This window comes from Dryobates pubescens, chromosome 8 (assembly GCF_014839835.1).
Source record: "Dryobates pubescens isolate bDryPub1 chromosome 8, bDryPub1.pri, whole genome shotgun sequence".
Classification (NCBI taxonomy): domain Eukaryota; kingdom Metazoa; phylum Chordata; class Aves; order Piciformes; family Picidae; genus Dryobates; species Dryobates pubescens.
Genome location: NC_071619.1, coordinates 16,686,747 through 16,713,018, shown reverse-complemented (window position 1 = coordinate 16,713,018; position 26,272 = coordinate 16,686,747). Strand labels below are relative to the sequence as shown.

Genomic DNA, 26,272 nt, shown 5'->3' with positions numbered 1-26,272 from the left:
CACATATGATCTGATGAAACCAAGATTCCAAAGCATCACATTTCTTGTTTTGGAATTCTTATTTCAGCTTGTGAATAAAAGGAAAACAAAACTAATTAAAAGGCTACTTCTGCTTAATTGTTATTCTAGTTACAAGTTCTGGTGTAGTGTAAATTTTTTCCCTTGGCATTATTATGAACCTCATTTCCTTACAAAGTCCAGGATAAACAATTCCAATATATTTTGTTTTAATTATCAGGGTTTAATGGGGCATAATGAGACTATGTTGAGTGGTGCAGAAAAAAAATAATTTAATGTGTACAAAACTACTGAGTGCTCCTAGCTTGACTGTGCATTTCACCTATTGTAGGGCAGCACTATGTTAGCTAATATTCAGTGTGCCCATCATTTATTTATTAATCATACTTGCTTTTCAACAGAAATTTTTCCTTTCCCCTCCCTGCCCCCAGCATCTGAAACAAGAATAAAGTCATTAAGATACCTTGGAAAAATGGACAATTCTTCAAGCTGAGCAGTGAAGGATACAGCTGATAAACAGCTGATAGTGCCAGAAGCATTTGTCATGTCATGGACAAAAGACTAGAGTGTGCTGGACAAAAAAATCCCAGTCCATCCCAGCTGCAGTCCTTCTCAAAGCATTATTGGCAGTGAAGACTTTTGTCTTCAGCTCTTATGGCCCCTATCTAAATTAGCAGAGATAACATCAACTGAAGTCACCATTCAGAAATGACCTTGCCTGAATACTCACTGTAGATACACTTTCCCACTCCAAAGGTGTGGTTCTTACAAGTTTAAAATACCAGAGATACTCTGCAGTGAAAAGGTAAAGATGCAACTAGCAGCCTAGGAAATAAATCAGTAAAGTGAGAATATGGTCCCTGATGCTTTCCAAGGTTCCTTTGCCATAGACATTGAATCCAATAACTGTGTGTGGCTGATGCAGCAACTAGCACCATCTTGCCACCAGATTCATATTCCATTGCAACACGGTGACCATATACCAAGATCAGTGCACCCACCACCACTCCCCCATCCCCCTAGCCATCAGTTTTATGTATGCAGATGATTTTGGCCATTTGTCTGAGCATGCTGAATGAGAGGCAGGGTGGTCAGCATGGCAATGAGGAACTGTTATGAAGAATGGACAAATACTTTTGTTCTGCCATGCTGGGCATGCACAGGTTTAAAACACATTCACACTGGAGTCCCTGTGCCTGTACCACATAGCTCACACTCCACCAGTAGAACACATGGTCTGCTGAATAGAAATACAGGAGCCCTACCACAGCCTGTTTCCCTGTCTTGGGGGGAACATGGCTTTTTGCCCCTAACAGAAAAGAGCTTCCTGAATACCCTACTGCCTGTTCCAGCCTGGATTAAGCAACAAACCCTTTAACTGCTATTCCCAGAGCAAGACCTGGTCTTGAAGCTGTTCTGACATTGGATTGTAACAGCTCTGCTGATATCTGAAACAACCTCTGCAGCCTTCCAGAGAAACAACTAGGCAAGAGAAACCCCTTTCTTCTACATTGACCCATACATGTCATCCTTCCAAATCCTTGTTGCGCCCAGGGTCCTCTACTCCATCCATCCCATGCTGCAGCTCCTATCAGTGCACAAAGTGCGTGCCTGACTTAAACACAGAGGTACTGTTTCCTCATCCATACATTCTGTCTATGGAGGACTAACAGGATGTCCTTTGTCTGGTTTCCTAATTTAATGTAAGTTTAATGAAGGCATCCTGAGATACTACAACATACATGAAAACAAGGCCTTACACACCAAGAAAATGGAACTCCCAGGTATGTTAAGAACAAGACTTCCACAAGGTAGGCTTTGCTACAAGCATCACATAAACAACTTGAAGTGCTCTCTACACCTAGCTCAAGAGAGAGTTAGAAGAATGAATCAATGCAAGCTTCACTTCACAAATAATCACTGGATCCTCCCTGAAGGGAACACATCTGTTTTGCTTATCCACCCTTCTCCTTGACATGGAGTCAGGGGACTTGATAGAGTATCCACTGAAGGCACTAGGAATGTTCTCTTCTGGAATAGTATTTTCCTAGGGAAAACAGGTTCAAACACAACACAAAACACAGAGACTAATACTACATTTGTTTGAAAACTAACTTTTTATATTACAGATTAAGTTAATATACTCCAGCAGTTTGTGTTTTAAATAAAATAGATTTATTACAGACAGCAGTATTTACAGAAAGAAAAGTATTTACATAAGTAATTTTGGTTTTAGGTTTAATCTCATTGGAGTTAAAAAAAAATCTGCATGAAGTTTCTACCCACAGGAGATGTCATTTTCTGTGAGAAGTCAGCCTCTTTCAAGGATTATTGGAGACAAACCTTACCAGGGTCAAGTTATAACTCAGTGAGGAAATGCAACAGGCTGCTTACCTACATTTGATTGTAACAAGACTACAAAACCTCAGGGAGCCCCTTCCAAGTCCAGAACCTATCCTTCAAGGAAGAATGGAAGGGAATCAGTGAGTACCTTCCATCAAATCTGCCTCAAACACAGGACCAGGATAGCATACAGCATATTCTGATGGACCTCCAAAGTTCTTCTTGCTAAACTTTGGGGACTCTGACCCAAGCTTAGGATCCCATTGTATAGCTACTGTATAGATACACAAAGGCAGTATCTGCTGCCACACAGCCTAACAGCCACAGCAGACCATGGTGGAAGAGACTGATTTTATAAGAAGGGGGAGTAACAAGGGAGACCCCTCATCATACAGAAGTGAGACCCTGAGCTGGAAGTCAAGTTTGTTGATTCCCAGACACATACTGACCTATGTGTTCCCTCGGATTGGTTAGCAAGTCCCAGGGAGACTTAAAAGGAGGTCTCTGCATTTGGTAGGGCTGCATAAAAAAACCAGGGGAAGAGTACTCCTGGGTAATACATGAGCTGCAGGTGGTAGCAGCCTCTGCCATTAACTCTAGGCAAACTCCCATCCTGAAAGACAGGGGGTGTACATCCCCATTGGATCATGCAGTCAAAAATAAGTAAGGTTGTGTTACTAGGAGACCTGCACCCAGTCCTGGATTGAGGCAGGATTACCATGCATGTTAAGTATTGGAAATTCTGAGCCTTGATATACAGAATGAAACCTTAATGTGAACAGTGTTCCTGTTTTTATTGATTTCTTCTGCTGTAGAGGTAGTGAAACAGCTCTCCATGCAGGCAGCATATCCTCCAGAAGTTCACAGTTGTTTGAAAGCCAGCCTTGAACACCTTTCCACACAGCCATGGTGAGGACACAAAGATGTGAAGCACAGCTGATTTTTCCATCTCTTCTGCCCTGTGAACTGAAAGGCCATCTCCCTTTGTATCTTCAGTGATAAATGGGGAATTGAATCCAAGTGCATGTCAAATACAAACAAAAACCAGGTCTTGCTAATGACAACCACAGCTTGTTGCCACCATGTCTTTATAATGTTTAAGGACCACATTCTCTTTGTCATCAAAGTAGAGAAGATTGAGGGACTTCAATTCATTGGGCACACAGCAGGGTGTGCTGACATCTTGGGACAGTTTAAGTGTATGGACTATAGACTGAACTGTAGCATGGTTTGTTGCATTGAGATTTTCTCCCAAGGGGAAAATACAGGATCCTCTGCAATAAAATGCATTGTATCCACTGGGGTGAATAATCCATCCTGACCAGCCAATAGCGCGGAAGTCAACATAGAGTTCCCTTCGATGGCATGATGTTACCTGGTCTTTGGCAGAGGGAACTGCAGCAGCTCGAGGTCTCCTGCTCACGCTTGCGTTGCTGCTTCTGATGATCCGAGTTTTGGCACCATTTTTGGCAGGGTTCATCTCTAGTTCTGAAAGAAAGCGCCATGTTAATATTTCTCAAAAACCCCCTCCCTAATTTCATGAGCATTCTGTCTGAAAGACTAATCCACAAATCTACACCCATGTCTTCAGAGTAGATTTTAAAATGGCACTGAAACTGTCAAAGTGCCAGAAGGGGTGTGTATTCAGCTGCCATTTTAGCCATGTCCTAAAACAGGCTAAACCTTGTGTTTCACCTTGTGGCCTGAAAGGCCCCAACTCAGCTGAAATATGAAGTAATAGCTTGATGATGCTAAAACACATTCTGTTCACAGGCCCTTTTCAAGGCTGAATCTGATCAGAATGGTATGAAGGATCTTTATATGGCCACTCATACAGCACACATCACACTGAGCAGCGCTAGCACACTAGCACATAGTGGAGATCAGAGTCTCTTCCTCTCTCCAGTATTTTCCTCTCAGAAATACCTTGCAGAGTGTGCTCCTCTAAAGTAATATTTGTAAAAGTATTTTAAAATTATTGGATATGAAAAAATTCTACCAGGATTAGGGAACCCTGCCAGAGTAAAGCTTACTGATGACGGGCCTGCTTTTTAAAAGCATCTTCTGAGAAGCCTTGATAAACGTGCACTGAGACCACAGGATCCATGAACAGAGGCTGAAAACCACTGAAACATAGGCTGGTAGAAGAACAATCACTGACCACAAAACAGCAGGCAGGTCTAGGGACTTTCTTCATCGAGAATGGGTATCAGTTTCTCAGTCTTGCCATACAGAGCTTGATGTTCATTAAATTGGGATTTAATATTTCATTATATAATTTTTTTCTTTCAAAACCAAACAGGCTAACCTGTATTTTTTTTTAATAACTTCCATCACCTAGTTCAAGGAGATTGAAGATTCAAGATTTCTTTCTAACGTGCAAATCCAAAATAATTTTTGCCCCTCATGCCAGCTTTTGCTGTTTGTATTTATCAGGCTCTAAAATCCAGCCTCAGTTGGTTTTACTATAAGACCGGTAAGAGAGGTGAAGACACTGTGTTTTGCAATTTAAGGGGTGAGGGCGTTGTCTGTGATGAACGCAGCCTTTAGTCACAATGCTAATTAGTCACTGAAGTTAAACAGGTGCTTAAAAACCAATCCAAGGACAGAGAGGTTTAATCATCTTGTTTAACAGTGTCTTCCATTCTTGAAAACTACACTTAATAACTCTACTTTACAAGCACTTTCACAAGGTTTTACAGGTGACTGAGGTTTTTTCAGCCTAAACCTTATCTACGACTTTCATGAAAACTTCACCACTACAAAAATAATATAAATAGTGGTTAAAAAAAAAGAAAGAACTCTCAACCCTTCACGAACAAAACAAACCAGACTCCCCCTAGGCTCCATGAATAGTTCCTGTAAGCACCATTTTTCTGAGGAAAGAAGCAACTTAAGGTGCTGGGTGACCTCCTTGCAAGAACTATCAAACCGACAAAGCTGAATTTCAAACCTGCTCAACAATGCGAGTAAATACTTACATTAGATACATACGAGGCAGCAGAAGACAACAGAAGGTGAACAGGGAGTTCATATTCTAAAACACAACTACTGCTCTCATGTGAACTTACTTGTGGAAGAGAGTACAAAGCTGGAAGACCTCCGTTTGTTACTCTTGGTGAAGAGGACAAGGAGAGCATTTCTACCCTCCTGCAACGCACCATGGCTCTTAGCAAACTTAATCAGGTTGTGCTCAATTCTGTTGTCGAATACATGTGTTGTAGTTATCAAAAAGCCGTGATTGGAGCTGCCATTTCCGACCCACTTGGAAACCTGGTAATGAGGGAAATGAAAAACTGTTGTTTTGATATTGCATGACGATTAAGCAATGTTTCTATTTGGAAAAGAGAGCAGACAGCAAGCTACGAGAGCATAAGAACCTACATTAACATAGAGAAGAGGTAGCTGTGTAGCTGAGACTCAGTTGAGTTTAATATTTAAAACAGTAAATCAACATTTAAAAAAAGAAAATACCATATGCAAGCCCCAAAGAGATATTTACAGGAAGATAATACATTTCAGAGAATTTACTAGGAACGGATGATTCTGAAAGTTAAATTAACATTAAAATAAACCCTGACTTCAGTCAGAAATTTATTTTGCATAGCAATCTTACAATAATATGAACTCTCCAGACTTTCCATACCATTAGAGCTCATTGAAATCTACCAAACATAGCATTTCAAGAGATTAATTCACAATCAAGCAAATTTTCTTTATCTACTTGCTACAGTTACAGACCAACAGGTAAGGCCAGGCCATTCTCAAGTAGAGCTATCCTGACTTAAGGTGCAGCTCAAACAATCAACCAAGCTGCTCAGACTGATAATAAATCTCAGTCAATGCTAAGCATTGTCTGAGAGTACAGATTTAAACCCAAAAAACTGTTTTAAACCACATTTGCCTTTTTTGCTATGGAAAGGCATTCATATACTGTTACTATTTGAAGGACATCTTCAAAACAAATCCAGAAACTAACAAAGAAAGAAGCTTATAAAGGAAGTTAAAAAACAATCCAACACAAATTCCAGAAACACAACGTCAAAGCACACTGCACACCTGCTCTATAGTAATATCATTAGAATAAAAAGGAGAAACAAAAACCTAGCACACAATCAATATCATCTCCTTTAGCAGCATAAAGGACCAACACATTTTAATCACAGTGACATACTTGGCCTGATGTCCCTTCTAACCACTAGGTTTGGGTTACTCAATTCTCATCACACTTGTGATGATAGCAGCATATAAATGCTTTCCTTTAATTCAGACAGCACTAGGTGTACTTTTAAGTGTAGAGCAAAAGCTTCTCCCTCTACTGTCCTTCAAGTTTGAACTGACCACAAAACCCAGGTCACCATTGCAGTTATGAGCTGTCATCTTAAGAGATTTACAATTAATGTCAGAATTCTCTGCTTACTGTCTGTGTGACATTGAACACTTCCCAGCCTTCTGTATACAAGGACAGTAATCTTGATGCAATGAGATGCTTCTGTCGCGGCTTACTTCCACTCTCCAAGACCTCATATACCTCCACCTTGATAGGAGCAACACAACAAAACAGTTAAGAAATCAAATCAAAACTTTTTTTTTTTTCCTCTGAAAGAAAAAGTAAGTTGAAGACATGTACATTTCTGCCACATCATAGCTGTAAAACTGTATTATCTTTCCAACTCAGGCAAAAATCAATTTTTGGACAGCTTCACAGAAAAACTTCAGAAGCAGGATACTGCATAGCTTGATACTATAGAACAACATCCTCATCAGCCCTTTTCTGTCTAGCTGTAACATGATACCGTGGAAGTCTTCGGTTGCTCCACATCTTTGTCTTCACGTTTACAGAAAGTCCAGTCCTTCCTTATGCCATAAGGACTGATACACTCAGCGTCAGAATCCACACCTTTCCACAACTGCCATTATTAATTTTTTTTAAGCGGCTTAAGCAGATAAATTTCGATTCGAATTTCAAAGCATTTCAAACCCCAGAAAAGTATGGTATGAGATAGGCCGGGAGAGCTCATTGCCATAACGCACAAAGGCCAGCATACTGACAAAGCCTTGCATCTACTTCGTGCATACTGGAGGCAAAGAAAAAGTGAGAACAAAAATCAAATAAAACCAAAAATAAATCAGGTTTATGTGGTAAGTGGTTCTACTCCTCATTTTCACAATTAACGATGAAAGCACAAGTAAGTGTTTAACTGGTAGACTATTTCCTCACTTACTCTGCAAAAGTGTTTCACATCAGACCTGCTAGACGCATGTGTCCTCTTCAGTTTGAAGACCCTGAACTCAGCTTTCAGCATTTGTTCACCCTTCTCCATCGCACTGATATCGAAATAGAAGTAGTTCTGGTTCACGTGAACTGGAAAAGAGGCATCTTTAGGAACAAGGCGACAACCCGCAAAATGAGCTGTACACCCGCGCTTTGCATAGCGGTGGGGTTTGCGCAAATCTGCCGGTGGGGACGCGGGGCAGGAGGTGAAAGGCCTCCCGCAACCGCTCCCCAGCTCGGGAAATGCCGCCGCTGCGCTGCTGCGGGGAATTCACCTCTCGGCTCGGCTTCCACCGCCCCGGGCCCCAACCTACCTCGGTCCTCGAAGCTGCGCACGACGTCCCCCTCCAGCAGCCCCGGGTCGCGGGTGATGCCGTTGGCGTAGGCCACCTTGTTGAAGAGATCCACCATGAACTGCGGCGGCTTCTTGTGGGGCAGGAAGTCGGGCGGCAGCTCCTCGACGTCGAAGACCTCCCGCAGCCGCTGCAAGGCTGCCGCCAGGACCTCGTCCCGAGGGCCTGGGAGTAGGGGCAGGCTGCTCGCCGCCGGCAGGCTCAGCAGCCTGGCGAGACCTAGCCAGAGCCAGAGCCAGCAGGCTTCCATGGGTGACGAAGCTGTCTTAGGAAGACCACCTCGAGTACCCCGTGTCGCTTGACGACCGTGATAGTAGCAGGGTGAGGGGACAGCGGTCCTTCCGCCGGCCCCGGCCCGCCAGTGCTGCAGGTGGCGAAGCGAGTGTATGATTATTCACCTTGACGGGGTGCTCAGCTCGGACGGCCGCTGCCCCCAGGGGTAGGCGGCCGCGCCTCGCCCGGGCCATTAAGGCCCCTTAAAGGCTTCAATGAAGCATTGCCGCTCGCTAGTTGACAGCAGAGGGCTGCCGGCCGGGGCCCGGGGGAACGGCTGTTGGTTTCAGAGGAAGCCAAGTGTATTGAAAAAAACCCCGCACCTGTGAAAATCTTACTTTAAAAAATTTACGATTTAAATCTGAGCCCAGATGCTGTTTCATATCGCTGTCAGAACACCAAACCATGCACTTGAAAATTCGCATTAGCCTCTTAACTCCGGCCCTGCAACTGCCCAGAGTGAGGGTTTAGGGATAGAGTCCGGGTGTCTGTTACTGCAGTGCAGGAAGAGCAGTCGAGCTTCAAAGTAACTAGAGATGGGGTGGAGGCACACACATTCTGGAAAAGCTATTCTAAGGCTTAAATAATTCTCAAGCGGAAACAGCTTTTAATAGTGTGCCTCTTTTAACCCCCCTTTGATTGAGTTCCACCTCCACTCCGAAACAAAACAAAAAACCTAAACCCCACCCAGAACCTAAGCATCCTGCATACATGTCCTTTTTAAGGCGGTCTGGCAACTTAATGAAAAGCAATTATACGTTCCTGATGGTTCAGGCAGCAGTGCCTGTTGTGCATGTGCTACATAGAGGCCCAGGTTTCAAGTGGGAAAGCAAAGGGAGATGGTTTGTGGGGGAGAGTGGTGAGAGACTACAACTCCATACAATACCAAATTAGCCATGTGAAGAGAGAAAAAACAAGGTTTAATGTGAATTGTTCAAACAGCTCTTACTCTGGAAGCACTCACCTTTTGGTTAAGTTCCTAGGCACTTGGCTACGTGACTCTTCAGCTCCAGAACCCCTCCTACTGTCACGTGTTCCAGCCTTAAGCTATTATACTCACTTACGAAAAACCAAAACCGAACCAAGCAAGCAAACCACCTGCAAACAAACAAAAAATAAACACCCACAAACAAGTCACCAGAAACCCAAACTTTGGATCGTTATTATTATTTACTTTTTTTTTTTTTTCTTTTTTCCACCAGGAGACAAACTGGTGACAAAAGATACTCACAGGAGCCCGATGATTCAGTTTGCCGCAGAGGGTGAAAATGAGCGGCAGTGATGGATTAATCTGGCCACTTTATATAAAGAGTACTATTGCTTCACGTGAAGCTACAGCAAACTTCTCAACACTCTCCAGTTGTCCTCTAAATACTGTAGGTACCCCAGTTTATGGCTAACAGCAGTGCTGCCCATTCAACTATCTCTGCCTGAGAGCATTGAAAGAGACTTTCTCAGTCATCCTAAAAGCTTTGCTTCCTCGCCAAAGCTTCTTCACATGCTTATCCTCACAAACCCCACCCTGCCCTTGGGCCTCTTCATTTTCTCCTGGTATCCTCCCTAAGCATTTACCTCAATTTTTACTCTCATGGTGCTGCTTTCAGACATTAATGTCTGGAAACACATAGCTAGGGTTCCCAAACAACCTTAACTCTGCCCTAGAGGCAAAGACTTATGAAAAATCCTCTCTGTTTAATATAAGCTGGGACCACAAACAACGAAATGCCTCAATCATAGTAACACAACTACAGAAATTCTAGCTTACAGTTAGCCAAACGTAACCCACTGAGTGCTGTGTTCTTTTATTTTCATATTTCTGATTAGGCAAACAACATAATGAAAACCTCGCTCCCTATTCTTTTGTAAGACTCCGTGACTCATCACTTATGTAAGCCTTATGCAGAAGTTGGTCATAGCTCCACTGATGATACTATGTACTGGTTTGCAATTAGTGCAAGGCTTCAACCTCCCTGTTCTATACAATAAAAATAAGTTCTCTCAACTTACATGTTGTGAGAAATGTGGCTTTGGGAGCCCAGGAAAAACAGGGAATCTGTAGGGAACTATGACAGATGGTTAACAACTTAAAATTGTAGGTGGATTCTCTGAAGAGTTCAGCATTGGCATTGCTTTTCTCTTTCCCTCTCTTAAATGACAGCTTGGAACATCTGAAGTGTTCGAAATCAGCTGGCTTTCAGGTATATCTTATGGGTGATAACAGTGGGATGGCCTGCTACATCATCTTTGATACCATTATAAATAATAAGGGAGAGGTACTGAAAAAGCTTTGTTACCACATGGTATCATCAGAGAAGACAAATCAAAATTTGCTTGTGAGCTTTCACTGCATATTTCAGAACCTTAGTTTGGACTTAAATGCATATCTAGTCCTGCCATTTAGAAATGAAGAGCTCAGCTCAGAATATATTCTCCCTCTTCTATTAATTTCCTGCTAGCACAAACCATAAGAAACTAATGAATAGAGCAGGCTGGGACCTGCTTCTTCCTCAACACAGCTGCCTGACACTTCTTCATACATTCTCTGTGTAGGGTGGTTCCTAGCTTAGTGACTTGTAACAGAGCTCTTCCTTCTGGGGAAAAAAAAAAAAAAGGAAGAAGAAAAAAAGAGGTTTTCTGCTCCCTGAACCCAACAATGATGCACTGCAGTCTTCACTGTGGCTTTTGCAGGCACAGAGCACTCATTTCATAGCGGCTGTCTTAGGCCCATTTAAAAAAAGAGACATGGCCCTTGCATGAAAGATGTCAGACTTCTCTTTACTTCTAATGATAGCAGAGGCAACAAAACCAGTTACCAACAAAAGTGAATCATTACTAAGGAAAGCATAATCTTCTAAATCTCAGCTGAAAGGAAAGCTTAATCTTCTAAATCTCAGCTGAAAGGACTGTATCACATCAGTGATGCCATGTGAAGTAGTAGTGCTGACATCACCCTAGAGCCTAGAATAACAATCCCTTGAGGACTGGGTAGATGGAGAGAGGCACCGAATTCATAAACATATTCAGCATTTAGCTTGAATGTTGGAGCAGGGAAACTCTAAATGGTCCTAAGTAGCAGAGAGTGGTTTTGCCATGTATCTTTATATATAAATACCTCTCCCAGAGGAGACAGACTCCCAAGTACAGACTTGCAGCATGTCCCAACTTGTGCCCTACTCAGGCCCTTCAAAATCTGAGCTCTCAGCATTTTTTAATGATAGTTTTGTATAAACTACCATTGCTGAATTAATGATCTAGACAATAAGATGCCAGATTGATTCTGGTTTACCAACTAGGGCTTCTTTGTATAGTGCTATCATTTCCTGAAGGACTTGGAAGATTTCATGCCTTCCCTGAAAGACTCTATCAAATGGGGAAACCAACGCAGCAAGAAGTATAGTACTGCATCCAGAGTCACACAGAAATTTATAGCAGGAGAATCCAAGTCTCCCTGCTCCTAAAAGACCAAACAGGCAGATCACTCTAAACCATCTCAGTAACTATGCTACCTAACTTAATTCCTTCCTAATGTTTCCTCATGGTTTAAGTAATTTCTGGGCCCATACACTGGGAGTAAGCCAAGTTTAGATAAAGCTGCCATGGGGTCTCTTCACATCTAGTCTTTTCAGCATCTTTGTGTGTAATTAGAGAAAGCACAGCCGCCATCAGCACAAGAGACGTCGTCCTTTCTCGTGGAACTACTGAGATATGGCTATTTCTCAACACCTCTCAACAGCTTAAACTGTTATTGTTAGATTTGACATAAGAATCACAGCAGTATGCAAAAAGAATGCAAGTTAGGTATTATCCCACCAATTTTATTATTAATCTATCCAGTTTCTTGTAAAAATAAGTATTTTGTAGGAGAAAAGCATTTCCAAAGAATAGCAGTCAAGATACTGCTTTCTCTAAGACTGTTTTGTCAAATTAATTGCTTCAATTACCGTTTCCTGTGACAGCTTTCCCTAAAGGATACATCCTGTACCTACTTTAATACTGCTTTTCTAGTTCTGTGATGCCTACCTGAATAGCTTTGAGAAAGTATGGTGTATCATTATAGGTAGGGAGGGTTTTTATCTTTTTTTTTGGTAGATCTCAATGTGCAACATTCAGAAAGCTACTGGAAAATTCCCTCCCCAGAGGATTCCTCTCCGATTTTCACAGTTACACAGTTTACCAAACAGATTTTGTGTTATGTCCTCAAGTCTTTACATAGGCAAAACACTGTCTGTCTGTGAGGAGCTTTTTCCTTACATATCAGTGAAGAGACATTTTGGGCCCCGCAGTATTCATTGTATACCAAACTGAGTTGACTGGTGGATGTGAAAAAAAAAGAAGTCCTGATTCAGTTGCATAATTAACCAAGTGCACTTCATATGTAACTGTGACTGGGGAAACAAGACACAAAGGTATTTTTGGATGGCTACTAAAATCATTGCCATCATCTACCTCTGTAATTTTTGAAAAGCATATATAGAATAGAATAGAATAGAATAGAATAGAATAGAATAGAATAGAATAAACCAGGTTGGAAGAGACCTTCAAGATCATCACATCCAACCCATCAATCAATCCAACCCACCTAATCAACTAAACCATGGCACCAAGCACCCCATCAAGTCTCCTCCTGAACACCTTCAATGATGGTGAGTCCACCACCTCCCCAGGCAGCCCATTCCAATGGGCAATCACTCTCTCTGTATAGAACTTCTTCCTAACATCCAGTCTAAACCTCCTCTGGCGCAGCCTGAGACTGTGTCCTCTTGTTCTGGTACTGGCTGCCTGGGAGAAGAGACCAACATCCGCCTGTCTACAACCTCCCTTCAGGTAGTTGTAGAGAGTAACAAGGTCACCCCTGAGAGTAATAAGGTCACCCCTATATAAGACTCTTATCTGAAATTCAGCCCAAAAAATGGAGCCTACGAGATCATTCTTTGTGGAAAATCAACCAAAATCAACCCATGCTACAGGCTATTGCTTTTTAGGAAGACGTCTCACCTCCAACTGTCCTTTCCATGCATGAACTGGAGAAAGGCAAATGTTCTGTGGCTATTTCAATCACATTTGTGCAGCAGCCCAGAAACACGCTTTTGGGCTCCGATGAAGGCTAGTGTCAGAAGGCTAGCTCCTGGAGGAACAGTATCAGCCCATCCTTGTCAGTGGGCATTTACAACAGCTGAGGAACTGGAAACTTCTTACTCCTAATAGCTCAAAGAAGGGAATTGCTGCAAGATTTGAAGGGAAGTTGTAGCTAGGTGGGGGTTGGTCTCTTCTCCTGGGTGGCCAGCACCAGAACAAGAGGACACAGTCTCAAGCTGTGCCATGGGAGGTTTAGGCTGGATGTTAGGAAGAAGTTCTTTATAGAAAGAGTGATTTGCCATTGGAATGGGCTGCCCAGTTTGATGGTGGAGTCACCATTACTGAAGGTATTTAGGAAGAGACTGGATGGGGCGCTTGCTGCCATGGTTTAGTTGATTAGATGGTGTTGGATGATAGGTTGGACTCAAAGGTCTTTTCCAACCTGGTTAATTCTATTCTATTCTATTTTATGAAGAATAAAATCCTAAGTCCTTTTGAAAGTCTTGACACACAAAGTGGCTACTACAAACTGGAACACTGCATACTTGGGAAACTGAGAAGGCTACAATATGAGCTTTAAAAACAATTACCTATAGCTTACCTTTAAATAAATGGTAAACTACATAAAGTCAGGAATTGTTTCAGATATTCTTTGAAGATGTGAAAGGAATTCACTTTACACAAGTAAGGCCAAAAGATGAAATAGAGAGAATGAAATAATGCCTTATGGAATAAAACTAGGATCATTGTGAAATAACTCTTCTGCTTCAAAACGTATAGTAGCTGTATTATATTACAGAACAACTTTTAGCTATAAATCAGCCTGTAGACCTTTAATCACATACACTTTGGAGATCAAATACTTAAAAATATTAATTTGAATATTTTGCTAATATATATTGTGTCTTTTAAACACTGTGAACAAAAGCCAGCACTGGAAAACATCTAGTCACTAGGATGCAGAATTTGAAGTTGCATGGAAAATAGAAAAGTACTTAAAACAATAATATGAATCATTTAGCAAAAGCCATGCTATACAGGAAAAGATGGCCCTCCCCAACCTATTTTCCTTCCCACCCTCAAAGAAGACTTCTACAACAGACTTTTGAGTTTGCTTTTTTAATAAGTCCACAAAAGTCAAGGATTTATCAAAAGCACATGCAAGTCTATTTACATAAATACATCATCGAGAAGCTGCAAACTTTCATTAGTACAGGACCTTTGTCTTCAAGATTGGAAGCAGTAGCTAAAACAGGACACCAGAACTGACCCCTGAAGTGGCAACAGCAGCTTTGCTGACAGCTGAGTTCGTGGTGTGTTCCTGAGGCATAGGGATGCATGGGAGCATGACACCCAAAGCCAATTAGAATTCCTTGTAGCTTTGGGGAGAACAGCAAAATTGGTTTGTTTTTATTCTTTTTTGATCCATTTTAAGTTCCTATCAACTGATCCACAGTTTTTGAAGTGTTTTGTAATTGCAGCCCATATTCTTGGTTTCACCTTTCTCCTGAGAGAAGGAATGTAAGTGAATAGAAGTGGGATCAGAAAAAGAAATGTGAGGAAGAGGTGCAATGGTCCCACCTTAAAATGCCATGAGGGAAATAAAATCATGTTCTTGGGCTGTATGCCCTCTCCAACTCCAGTTTGTGAAAAGCCAGCTGACCGGTTATTAAAACAGTGAGGCACCACTTTTGGAAAATCTCTACAGATTCTTTAGCACTGAGCAAAAACAAGAGGAAAGAACACTGGAAGGATCTTAGAAACTTTCTTTATGAGATTAAATTAACAGTGTGAATTCTTGCTCCACCATACATGTGCCAATATTTGTACTTTCACTTGAAGTAAACAGGACACTTTCCACTGAAAAACTAAAAGTAGCTCAGCTTTCCCTTTTCTCTCTTGCTTAAGAGACAGGAAAGGCATTAGGTGTTATGATTTAACTGTTCCTAGTTTAAGCTATACAGTAATTTAATGATGCTACTAGAATGTGCATAAATGTGTTTTTTCTCAAAATCTATCAGTTTTCACTCCCTTAAGATTTCAATATACAGTACAGTTTACAGAGAGACCCAATGTACTACTTGGGTTTGATACAAATAGTCCAGTCCTTCCTTCCTTCGAAGAAAATAGGTATTAGAACTTGTGTGACTGTCAGGAAGACCAAGGTTTTCCTTATCGACAGAATAGGTATGACTTGTAACTTCTGCATACGCTCCAATTATGTCTCTGGCCAAAAGTGATTACGTTTAGTAAATTACAGTGAAACCATCCCCCCTCTGACCAATAAACACCTCAGTCTCTGCCAAGGTATTTAAGTGCTAACAGGGAACTGGAAAGTTTTTGACATAAATTACAGTGAGACCCATGAACGTTTCATGGGGTTTTAATTATCAGTCTACACTCTGTGACAAACATAAATTACTATCACCTCAGTAGTAAGAAATATCTTACCACACAATTGCCAGTGGTGTATGGGACTGTAACTGAATCGATGATTAAAGTGTAAATGTTTTTTTTCAGTGATATAATAAGTTTTCCATAATAATCAACTGTCAGTCACCTCAATATGCTGCCAGACTTTCCTTTTTTTGTTATTAAACCTCCGTGGCAGTAGAATTATTTTCCAAGTTAATTAGTGATCTGAGTTACAGTATATATGCTAGATACCGGCAACAATGAAAGCACCAACATGAAAACAAAATTCTCACGGCTGAGGGAAGTGTCACACAATGATTTTGCTGTACTTGTTGGTATAAGTGAATACTGACCACTAACCATTTTTCTAATTCTTTTTTTTTAGCCATGTGCCCCATGACTATTCAAGTATCATACAAAAAAGCTGAGGGAGAAGTTCTTGTAATTTCATAGAAATCAAATAAAAAAAAAATAATCTTACAACCCACGGCAACATCCATGGTTCTTATTGCAATAAAAAGTCAGAAGGTACTCTTCATCCCATTTATATTAGAATTTCTTCTAAAAGAAAAGGTGCTGATATTTTGGGTTGTTTCGTCTGTGAGGTAGATGGCACTTTCATATAAATAGCGTAAGTCAGAAATTAAGCTGGCTCTGAGCCTGCAACGAGCACTGCACACCACTGACTGCTCAAGTCAGTTATTAAGTTATGAATGTGAAATAATTCCTCATTTTAAAAAAGAAACAGCAAGTCTTTGAAAGGAGAGTAGTGGTTGAGTGCACAGACAGGTGCCTTCCCTTGGCAAAGGTCAGCGGAATTCTGGCTTCAGCCTCCAGACACCTTCACCATTCGGGCTCCTGTGGAAGGTGCAGAGATTACGGAGCAGTTCTCTAAAGACGCAGGAGTGCGCTGCAGGCAGTTTGGACTCAAACTCATGCAGCAGCTCCTGAGTGCTTGCCTCGCCATTCCCGCGGGCCTGGAACGCGATGAAGTTACGCACGCTCACAAGCAGCTCGTCATATTCTGTTGAACACGGGGCTACGGTGGGTGCTTGCTGATGATTCTCATCTTCCTCGTTCCCTGTCTGCCGTGGTAAAAGAAAGTGATTTCTTGCTCTCATCTTAGCTAATAAAGATGAAGAGTCTAGTGCGCTGGATGATGACTCTCCAGATTTTCCATCAAAGTGCCCATTGGAAGTACCCTTCTTTACATTTTCTTTCTTTACTGTATCTGCATCCTGCAAACAAACACACAGACTATGGAGAAAGTTGGATTTTGAGGTCCACAGAATCTCTTAAACAAAATATTTCTGCTGTTTAGACTCAAACAACAAATCTGAACACTCAGAAGTTAGTCATCTGTAATACAAATTAGAGAGATAACTTCTTCTGGTCTCAAATTTAGAACTTCAGAAGCAAAAGTAAAGCTTTGCTGATTTTGAGACAGGTAATCAGATCATGTTGCAATTTGTGGCTGTTTTATCTAATTAGACTTCAGCGACTGCTGTCAAAACATAAAAGGTCTAATTAATGTTTAACTAAAAAACTCTGAAATTCTACATAATTGTATAACAAATGGACATGATACATCTACAGTATAAATCAGATTTGTTGCACAAATCAGAACATTTCACATATATCAGCTATTACAAGAGAAATGTTAGTTTGTGACTCTTACCTTGCACTTCTTTGCAGGTGATGCACAAGTAGAAGGTGAAGAAAGCAGCCTGGAGTTTCTTTTTTGACCAAATCGACTCCTAGAAACCCACAAAAGAATTAACACCATAAAACATCCTTCTCAAAATGATTAGGATAGTTTTGCCAAAAACACTGACTGGGTTTACATTTTAGGGTTCTCAAGAGCCCTCTGCCAAACTCTCTCTCCTCTACTGTGCAACAATAATGCTTTCTTTGTACTTCGGAATGGACTTTGTAGGCTTGTAATATGCCTTCACATCTTGATTAAATATAAACTGTGAAATTCCACTTTGATATACATTACTGTGAATATCAAGTGCCAAAAAAGGATAAACCCATAGTATTACAAGGAACTCTTGTTTTTGGAAAAGCAGCATGAGGACTGAACTTACTTTATCCCTGATGGTGCACCTGAAAGACCACTCATGCCTGTCCATGTTGGCACACCAGAAGCAGCTCCTAAACACCGCTGTCGAGAGACTTTTAAGGCTCTTAAGGCATCCTGGGCCACTCTGCTTGCTTCTGCTTCCACCAGCACATGATCTGAACTGGAAGCTTCCATGATAACATCATGCTTCATAACACTATGCACCCCTAAAACCCAGATGATACATAAGAAGGTGAAAGAGGACATCTGTTAGCTTAAGTGGTTATCTGTAGAATTAAATATTCACTGTTTCGGTGAATGCCAAAATCACATTTTTCCCTTTTCAGGTTGATTACATTCAGTACTTCAGTATTGTAATTTCCAATAGAGAATTCCCTTCTAACAAACAATCAGTTTGACAGCAAACCACTTCTGTTGTGCTGACTGGGTCATTATTCACAACAGACTTGGCAATTATGTATGGAAATTGATCACTTCTGTTGGTAGGGGCAGGGTAGACAGAAGTGAAACCCTTGCGTAAATTAAAGTTTGTTACATCCTTATTTCTAAAAGAAACACTGCACTGCTTCTGTATCCAGAAGTGTTTCTGGAAGGCTGAAGATTTCTCTGAAATGTTTGTGCCAAGGCAATTAGCACATTCATAACTGAAGCATTTCAATGATGTTTCATTTTAATGTTTCACCACAGTAACAGAACAGATAAAACCCATTTTGTATTGTAGCGCCAGAATAACATTTGCCTAAGTTTGATACAGCTTTGTTTCAATGTCTGACACAGCTAAGCAGCCAAGTATCAATGGTTACCTGATTTTTTGAAAAGCTTCTCCAAGACATAATCATCGTTTTGCTTTGAGGAGTCCTCCTTCTCTTCACTGTTGTCCCTTTGGTATCGCTTTTGTTTCACTAGATGAGGAATGCGCTCTCCTTCAAATTTGGCATCTTTGTGATGTTTCTTCTTAGACTTATCTTTGTGGCTCTCATGTGACAGCATATCCACCCTATGCTTTGTTTTTGAGGTACATTTAGAATGATTATCTAATTGCTCATCTTCAGTTTTACCAGTTTGCTTTTCCCAAGAGCCATCAGCACCACATGTAAGGCTAGAATCTCCCTTGACATTTGCATTAGCTGCTTCATGTACTACTTCACCCACTGTGGCATTCACACATTTGGTATACTCTGAAGACCCTGCATCACCTGGCAATGACTGGGCCAAAGATTTCCTAGCTCTTTCCAAGCTTTCCTCCTTGCTTTTATCCAATGAGTTTATATCAGTAGAAGCTTGTGTATTATCTTTTGTATCATTATTTTGGTCAAAGGCTTCCAAATTTCCTTTGGTTTCCTCACTTGCCTCTATCTCTTTAGTAGAAGAATTTGTCATGTGGGTGGTTGAGTAGGAACTGGATGACTTGCTGCACTTAGGTGAGCTGCTTTCTGTAAGATCACCTTCAGAAGTGACATTATCAGGTGGCTTTTCGAGCTTTCGTTTCAATTGGCGTTTTGGGACTTGAACATCTGAACCAGTACCTGAGGGATGAATGAAATTAGTATCCATTTATCAAGCACTTCAAGCTTTTTTCTTCTTTTAAACAAACAGAAAAATGTGTACCTGCAAAAATTGCACTTGTTTCTGTCCCCTGAGACACATCTGGGCTGCTCAGAGTAAAAAGCTCATAAAGATCATTGGACTTGAAAAAGCGCCTCTGCTTAGGGTCCTTCAACACTCTGTTCGTTAAAAACTGTTTGAAGATTTGTCTAAAAGAAGAAAAAAGAAGTACTTTGTGCATGCAACAGATGTCTACCTATGTTAAAGTACTGAATGCAGTACTTTTTTTTTTTTACAGGAAGATGCCTAAGTACAAATGTTACCCTGCCAAACAAGTAGGGGGAAGATGATGTTATTTTCCAAAGGACAACCTTGAGTTAGTAACTTTCAATCAACTCCATAACACAACATGTAGCTACCATCCTGTGGCATCTCTTAACTAAGCAATAAATAACTTGACAGCTAGAAGTTTTTTTTTTTGTCCATTAAAATGGAAAAGATAGAATATATTACAATGAAATGATCAGAAAGCTCCTGAAAGCAAAGCACAATTCATGTCAAACTGCTAACATTTTGACAGTTTGTTTAGTTGGAGGAATCAAAAGCAGTGGAGTAGCTCAGTCTTACGGTGGTAACTGGATGACAATCACTGGAAAAGAAAATGAGACTCGTGGCTGAGAAAGAGGGTAAGAAGAGTCCCTTTGCAGAGGACTGAAAGGAACAAATCTGGGGGAGAGCTAAACTGAAAGAAGTCTTCTAGGATTGGTACATCTACTTCTGTGCCAACACAGAAGTTCTAGGCGCTGTTTTCCTGTACAAAACCCACATCCCTAAATTATGATGGAAATCTGTTCTCAAGAAGTGCTTTTATCATGGTTTTGGCTGTGCAGGCATTAAGCAGGGAAACTTTTTTTAAATCCAATTGACAAAAAACTAAGTTTAAACATAGGTCCCAGATAGTGTAGTATACCTGTGAGAAGACTTTAAAGCTTTTAAGAATTAGCTGAACTACACAGCTTCTTGCAAGGCTGATCACGTATTTGTAGGGAAGAAAATACAGGCAGAGAGAAAAGTCAACTTGCTTAAAGTTTGAAGTGCAGTGGCACTGTTCTAGAAATAACTGAATTTCTGATGGCTGTCCTGACCCTTAAAGCCCACTTCCTTGATGTGGTCAGTGCTATTTAAATACTCAAGTATGCCAGAGGGACACCAGCCAACCAGCAGCGGATGTTTTGTGTCCATGTGGTAAAACAGATTAAACAAAGGCACTTAGTAAGTGTGGGTATTTCATTATTTAGAGCTTTTCATTCATCTGTGTTTTCAAAGAGGGTATTCCAGTTCTAAAAAGTAATGCATAGAGAGAGGATTCCCATGTACATTCGTTTGGAATTCATGAGAGTGGGGCTAACTACGGAGAACTGACAGAGAAAGCAAACCAAAAATGTTACATTGATTTCAAAATACAGCCACTTTAAAACTTTAGCTACATTTTGAAATAAATAAGATGAATATGACTGGTAGTTTTGGGGGTTTAATTCTCTCACTTTGGAATGAGTTGGGAATAAAGTCAAATTGGGTTTGCAGAATAGTAAACGGACGTGTGTACCACATATATCTCTATACAACCTAAAGGCAGTGTAAAGGACTTGCTGATTTCCATTTGCATTTCAGGATTGTTGAGTCTTATCTTCTGAGTAAGGTGCTCATTTTTTCTATCTGTATGGCTCATACTCTCTCATTTACAGTGAATTCTAGATGGAATGCATATTGAGCATCTGGGTCTTTGAGCTAGAGCAGCCCTGCAGCTGGGAATCTAATTAGAAGGCCTCAGCAGAAATTTTAGAAAGTTTTCTGTGACGTGCCCTCAGGGCTGAGGGTTACAGGTCATACAGGCAGAGGCTCAGGTGTGTCACTGTTAACATCACTGCAGATTGGCTACAAACATTTTCTTGGTTGTATTCAAGCAATCGTTCTGACTGACCTGTGGTAGATTTTCTCTTCAATAGTACCTGCAGTGAGAAGTCTATACACAGTCACCTGTTTCTTTTGGCCTATTCTCCAAGCACGTTCTCGAGCCTGGAACACAGAAGGTTTGGTTATCACACATTAGCCTTAGACATATGTTTGACAGAGCCATCAATAGTGTTGTTTCAAGCCTAGTTTGGACATTGAACAGACAGTTCAAGAAGTTATATAGCTGTGGTATTTCTACAGCACTTGGACAAATTAGCTGGAGAGGGAGACAGTTTAGAAAGTTTACATGTGTAAAAAGACAAGTCTCCAATTGTACCAAGAAATCTATGCAAAAAAAAATCTCAAAACAAAAGAATTGTTAAAATTTGAGCTCGTATCTAGGATATGTACTTCATACAGACTTATTCCAAAAGGGATCTATTTCACAAAAGATCTTTAATATACAAATTTCCTTTGAGCTTTTCTTCTTTTTTTTTTTAACCAAAAACTTTCCTACAAACATCTTGAACACACTGTTAAAAAACAGACCACTCTACATCATACTACACACTTCCAAAATAGTTCTTAGCTCTCAAAGATGTAAGCTTCATGGATCTGATAAACCAGACTCTCACTGCACCATCAGATAAAGCTCAATTTCATCAGAAGCGTGCATCAGAAATAGTGTGGCCAGCAGCAGCAGGGAAGTCATTGTGCCCCTGTACTTAGCACCGGTTAGGCCACACCTTGAGTACTGTGTCCAGTTCTGGGTCCCTAATTTAAAAAGGACACTGAGACTCTTGAATGTGTCCAGAGAAGCGCAACAAGGATGGTGAGAGGCTTCGAGCACAAGCCTTATGAGGAGATGCCAAGGGAACTGGGATTGTTTAGCCGGCAGAAGAGGAGGCTTATAGGAGACATACTGCTCTCTACAACTACCTGAAGGGAGGTTGTAGACAGGTGGGGGTTGGTCTCTTCTCCCAGGCAAGCAGCACTAGAACAAGAGGACACAGTCTCCAGCTGCACCAGGGGAAGTTTAGGCTCGAGGTGAGGAGAAAGTTCTTCACAGAGATAGTTTTTAGCCATTGGAATGGGCTGCCCAGGGAAGTAGTAGAGTCACTGTCCCTGAAGGTGTTCAAGAGGGGATTGGACATGGCACTTGGTGCTGTGGTTTAGTAGTCATGAGTTCTGTGGTGACAGGTTGGACTTGATGATCTTTGAGGTCTTTTCCAACCTTATTGATTCCATGATTCTATAATTCATAAAGGTACTTAAACAGCTTAGCAGCAGTTTCTAAGCTTCTTCTAGCTACATACCATTATTTAGTGACAAAACCAATTTAAACAATACTTGTCCTCCTTCTCTTACCCTGCGTTGCTATCATGAACAGTCATGTCTGTTCAAGAGCTTGCACAACTCTACTCTCTCTTCAGAAATGTCTAGTTAATTTATATGAAAAAACCCCAACAACACAAAAACCTCACAAAACCCAGGCCATTTCATCTGTCTGCTTGGCTACACTCTAAGCAGGCTATGTGAATCAACAATACTGCAGAGTGCTAAGGTATAACAGCATAAAGGGGATGTGGTGGGAGCCTCTTAGATTGGCTTCACCACAAGAGTAATCATAATGTGGAACCACACCCTAAGCACCTATTTCTGGGAACAACGACTTAGGGAAGAGTGACATAGTGGTTTAACACCAGTTGAGGAGATAAATATCACTCTGTCTTCAGCTCTATTTCAACTTAGCTGGTAAATAGAATGTCATGAACCAAGCTCACCTGTGTGTCAGTACTGGGATTCCAGTCAGGATCATAAATAATTACCCGGTCAGCACCAGTCAAGTTAACCCCAATGCCACCAACACGAGTTGTTAGAAGAAAAATAAATATGGATTTGTCCTATAACATAAGAGAGAATTTAAAAAGCAAAAAATTTAAACCCCAAGAATTGACAAAGTACAAGACACCTTTTTTTTTTAGTTTAATTTTAAATTTCCTGGATTCTTCTATCAGAACTTTTTGCTGGGTTCTACACATTGGCCACAACAACCCCATGCAGTGCTACAGGCTGGGGTCAGAGTGGCTGGCGAGAAGCCAGGCAGAGAGGGAACACACTTTTGGGCTCTGATGAAGGCTAGTGTCAGAAGGCTAGCTCCTTGAGGAACAGTACCAGCCCACCCATGTCAGTGGGCATTTACAACAGCTGAGGAACCGGAAACTTCTTAGTCCTAATAGCTCAAAGAAGGGAATTGCTGCAAGATTTGAAGGGAGGATGTAGCCAGGTGGGGGTTGGTGTCTGCTCCCGGGTGGCCAGCACCAGAACAAGAGGAGACAGATTCAAGCTGCACCAGGGGAGGTTTAGGCTGGATGTTAGGGAGAAGTTCTTCATAGAAAGAGTGATTTGCCATTGGAATGTGCTGCCCAGGGAGGTGGTGGAGTCACCGTCACTGGAGGTGTTTAGGAAGAGACTGGATGGGGCGCTTGCTGCCATTGTTTAGTTGATTAGATGGTGTTGGGAGACAGGTTGGACTTGATTATCTCAAAGGTCTTTTCCAATCTGGTAATTCTACTCTTCTATTCTATTCTATTCTATTCTATTCTATTCTATTCTATTCTATTCTATTCTATTCTATTCTATTCTATTCTATTCTATTCTATTCCATTCCATTCCATTCCATTCCATTCCATTCCATTCCATTCCATTCCATTCCATTTCTTAGCAGAAAACTCAAGTGTGAAAAAAAGATCAACATTTTCCCCCTCTCACAAAGAAAGTGACTGTACTCCCCAGTTTTGTGTCTCAAATCTGAACCAGTATCCTTAATAATAGACCTAAAAGGAGTGCAAGAACTCAATAATAGGCATTAGCATGTAGGGTGCAACATCTCACCTCATTGTATCTTGTTATAAGGGGCTGCCTGGAGGCTATTGTTGTGGTACCATCCATCCTGAGGTAGGAATAGTTTCTGTCTCTCACAAAGACTTCAAGTATCTGCAGCATCTGTTGTGAAATCCAGACATGAGAAGTGGGCAACTGTCTGATCAAGTCATAAGAATTTGATACTAACTGCAGTGCCAATCAAACAAACAAGATGATGACCGAAAACTGGTTAAGATTAAATGAGTAGAAAATTCATTATTTTACTGGTGAATGCATGAGTGGAATGTTTGTGCTTGTTTTGGAAATACAGAGCCATGGTCTCCAGACAACTAGCCAGGTAAATGGTGCATCATTCCACAGAAGCAAGACAAAGCTGTGAATACTCAAGGAAAACAAAAGAAGGTCATTGTCTGTGATACAGGCCCAAAGCACACAATTCTGAGGATTAGACACGCAGGTGCACCAAACAGAGCAAGCAACTGACTACCAATTCTATCCTGAAACTACACAGTATGGACAATGTATGTATCACCACTGCTTCAGCCTGGCATTACAGAGGTACAACGGGTACAACCTTTCAGCCAGTATAGTGAATTTGGGCAGTGCTGCTACAGTGCCATGTCATCCTAGTACAGCTTACTGAGCCTGAGAACTGGTCTCTAATTATTCCCACAACAGTCATTTTTTTAAAGATCTGTTTGTTTGTTTGTTTTCAAGATGATGCTAATTTTCTGAGAAGAAAAAGTGGTTCTAATTACAAGTCTTGTTGGGACACAGACGCACATTTTTAGTTTTCACAATAACTAAACCTGAAAGCAATTAGCTCATCTTACCTGTCTTGACTGAGTAAAAAACAACACTCTGTGACCTTGCTTGTGCCATATTTTCAGCAAGGATTCTACCACTATCATTTTTCCAGAACGTTTCCAATATCCAAACTGATCTGTTTCCTCCACCTCAGCATCTGGTACACCTTTCAGAATCTTGGGGCCACCAGAGAAGAGGTCAGGGTGGTTGCAAATCTTTCTCAAAGCTACCAGTCCTGAGAAAATCTAAAGAATACAGAAGAAAAATATTTTTATTTTCTTTGCAAATAGTTGTATCTATATAGGTTGTGGTTGAGAAAAATAACCAGCAATGGATGAATCCAGTCATCACTAAGAAGTTATTTGCAATAGTGTTTTACTCTTTAGGGAAGCCAATGGATGCTCATTTCATGGAAAATTTTAGGGCAAAATGGTGCAAGAGAAGATCAAGGAAATGTTATGTTATTGTGAACCTGTTCTGGTGACAGTGTTAAAAGAGTTCTGCAGCAATTCAATTTCCACATTATCAAAACCAGTTCCTAGATGTAACTCTCAGTCAATTTTTTTCCTATTTAAAGGGAAATTATTGTGTCCTTCCTTCCAGCTCCCACCATGTTTGTAGGAACTTAAGATGGACCTTGAGGACAGCAAGAATATCCAGCAGAATGTGTGGTAACAAAGAACAGGCAAGTAAACATATTTGAACAAACATATGAAGCTGAAAATTACCACTCTGAATGCCATGTTAAAAGGATTCTCTTCAGTTATTGATTACAAAAAATAAATTACAACTGTTACTTATTCTTCTGATATAATGGACACTCATATGAATGAGCTAGCTTGAAACAGCAAATCTTCTATCACTACAAGTTGGAGTGCTCAGAATTTATGGTTTGTTTGTACAATGGGATTTTTGTTTTTTCATCTGGGATTCATTGCTGTAATCACAAAACATCTAATAAAAGCATTGACATTTATTGGTCAGAATTTTCAGAATGCTAGCAAATATGATAACCCATTCTCTAACATAAATTTGTGCAGATGGTCTTGTACAAGCTGTCTCTTAAAGACCAGCCTCCTTAGAATAATTTTCATTGGGATAACTAAAACCGCAAGGCACTTGAAAAATCTTGGCCACTCGAAGTTTGTAAGATCTGGATAAATTAAAAAGTAAAAACAGTGATAAGGTGAAATTCTTCACAGAAAGAGTGATTGACCATTGGAATGGGCTACCCAGGGAGGT

General features: G+C 40.8%; 2 protein-coding genes across 4 annotated transcripts in view; both read right to left on the bottom strand.

The window, feature by feature from the left end:
- Positions 1–3,415: 3,415 nt before the first annotated feature.
- Positions 3,416–8,239, bottom strand: LOC104297779 (bone morphogenetic protein 7). The gene is made up of 5 exons (XM_054163654.1): positions 7,951–8,239; positions 7,587–7,726; positions 6,782–6,898; positions 5,433–5,634; positions 3,416–3,849 (listed from the first exon to the last, which is right to left on the bottom strand). Exons 1-5 carry the CDS (start codon positions 8,237–8,239, stop codon positions 3,416–3,418), a joined length of 1,182 nt encoding a protein of 393 aa, XP_054019629.1.
- Positions 8,240–14,315: 6,076 nt separating this feature from the next.
- Positions 14,316–26,272, bottom strand: part of ERCC6 (ERCC excision repair 6, chromatin remodeling factor) — a 48,935-nt gene continuing 36,978 nt past the window's right edge. For all 3 annotated transcript variants that reach the window (XM_054163346.1, XM_054163345.1, XM_009897715.2), the window contains 9 exons: positions 25,057–25,275; positions 24,233–24,343; positions 23,122–23,241; positions 21,366–21,460; positions 19,448–19,593; positions 18,643–19,365; positions 17,844–18,045; positions 17,432–17,510; positions 14,316–16,991 (listed from right to left, as the gene is read on the bottom strand). In XM_054163346.1, coding sequence (XP_054019321.1) covers positions 16,563–16,991; positions 17,432–17,510; positions 17,844–18,045; positions 18,643–19,365; positions 19,448–19,593; positions 21,366–21,460; positions 23,122–23,241; positions 24,233–24,343; positions 25,057–25,275 — 2,124 coding nt within the window. In that variant the 3' untranslated portion in view covers positions 14,316–16,562. The remainder of the gene's footprint in view (positions 16,992–17,431; positions 17,511–17,843; positions 18,046–18,642; positions 19,366–19,447; positions 19,594–21,365; positions 21,461–23,121; positions 23,242–24,232; positions 24,344–25,056; positions 25,276–26,272) is intronic.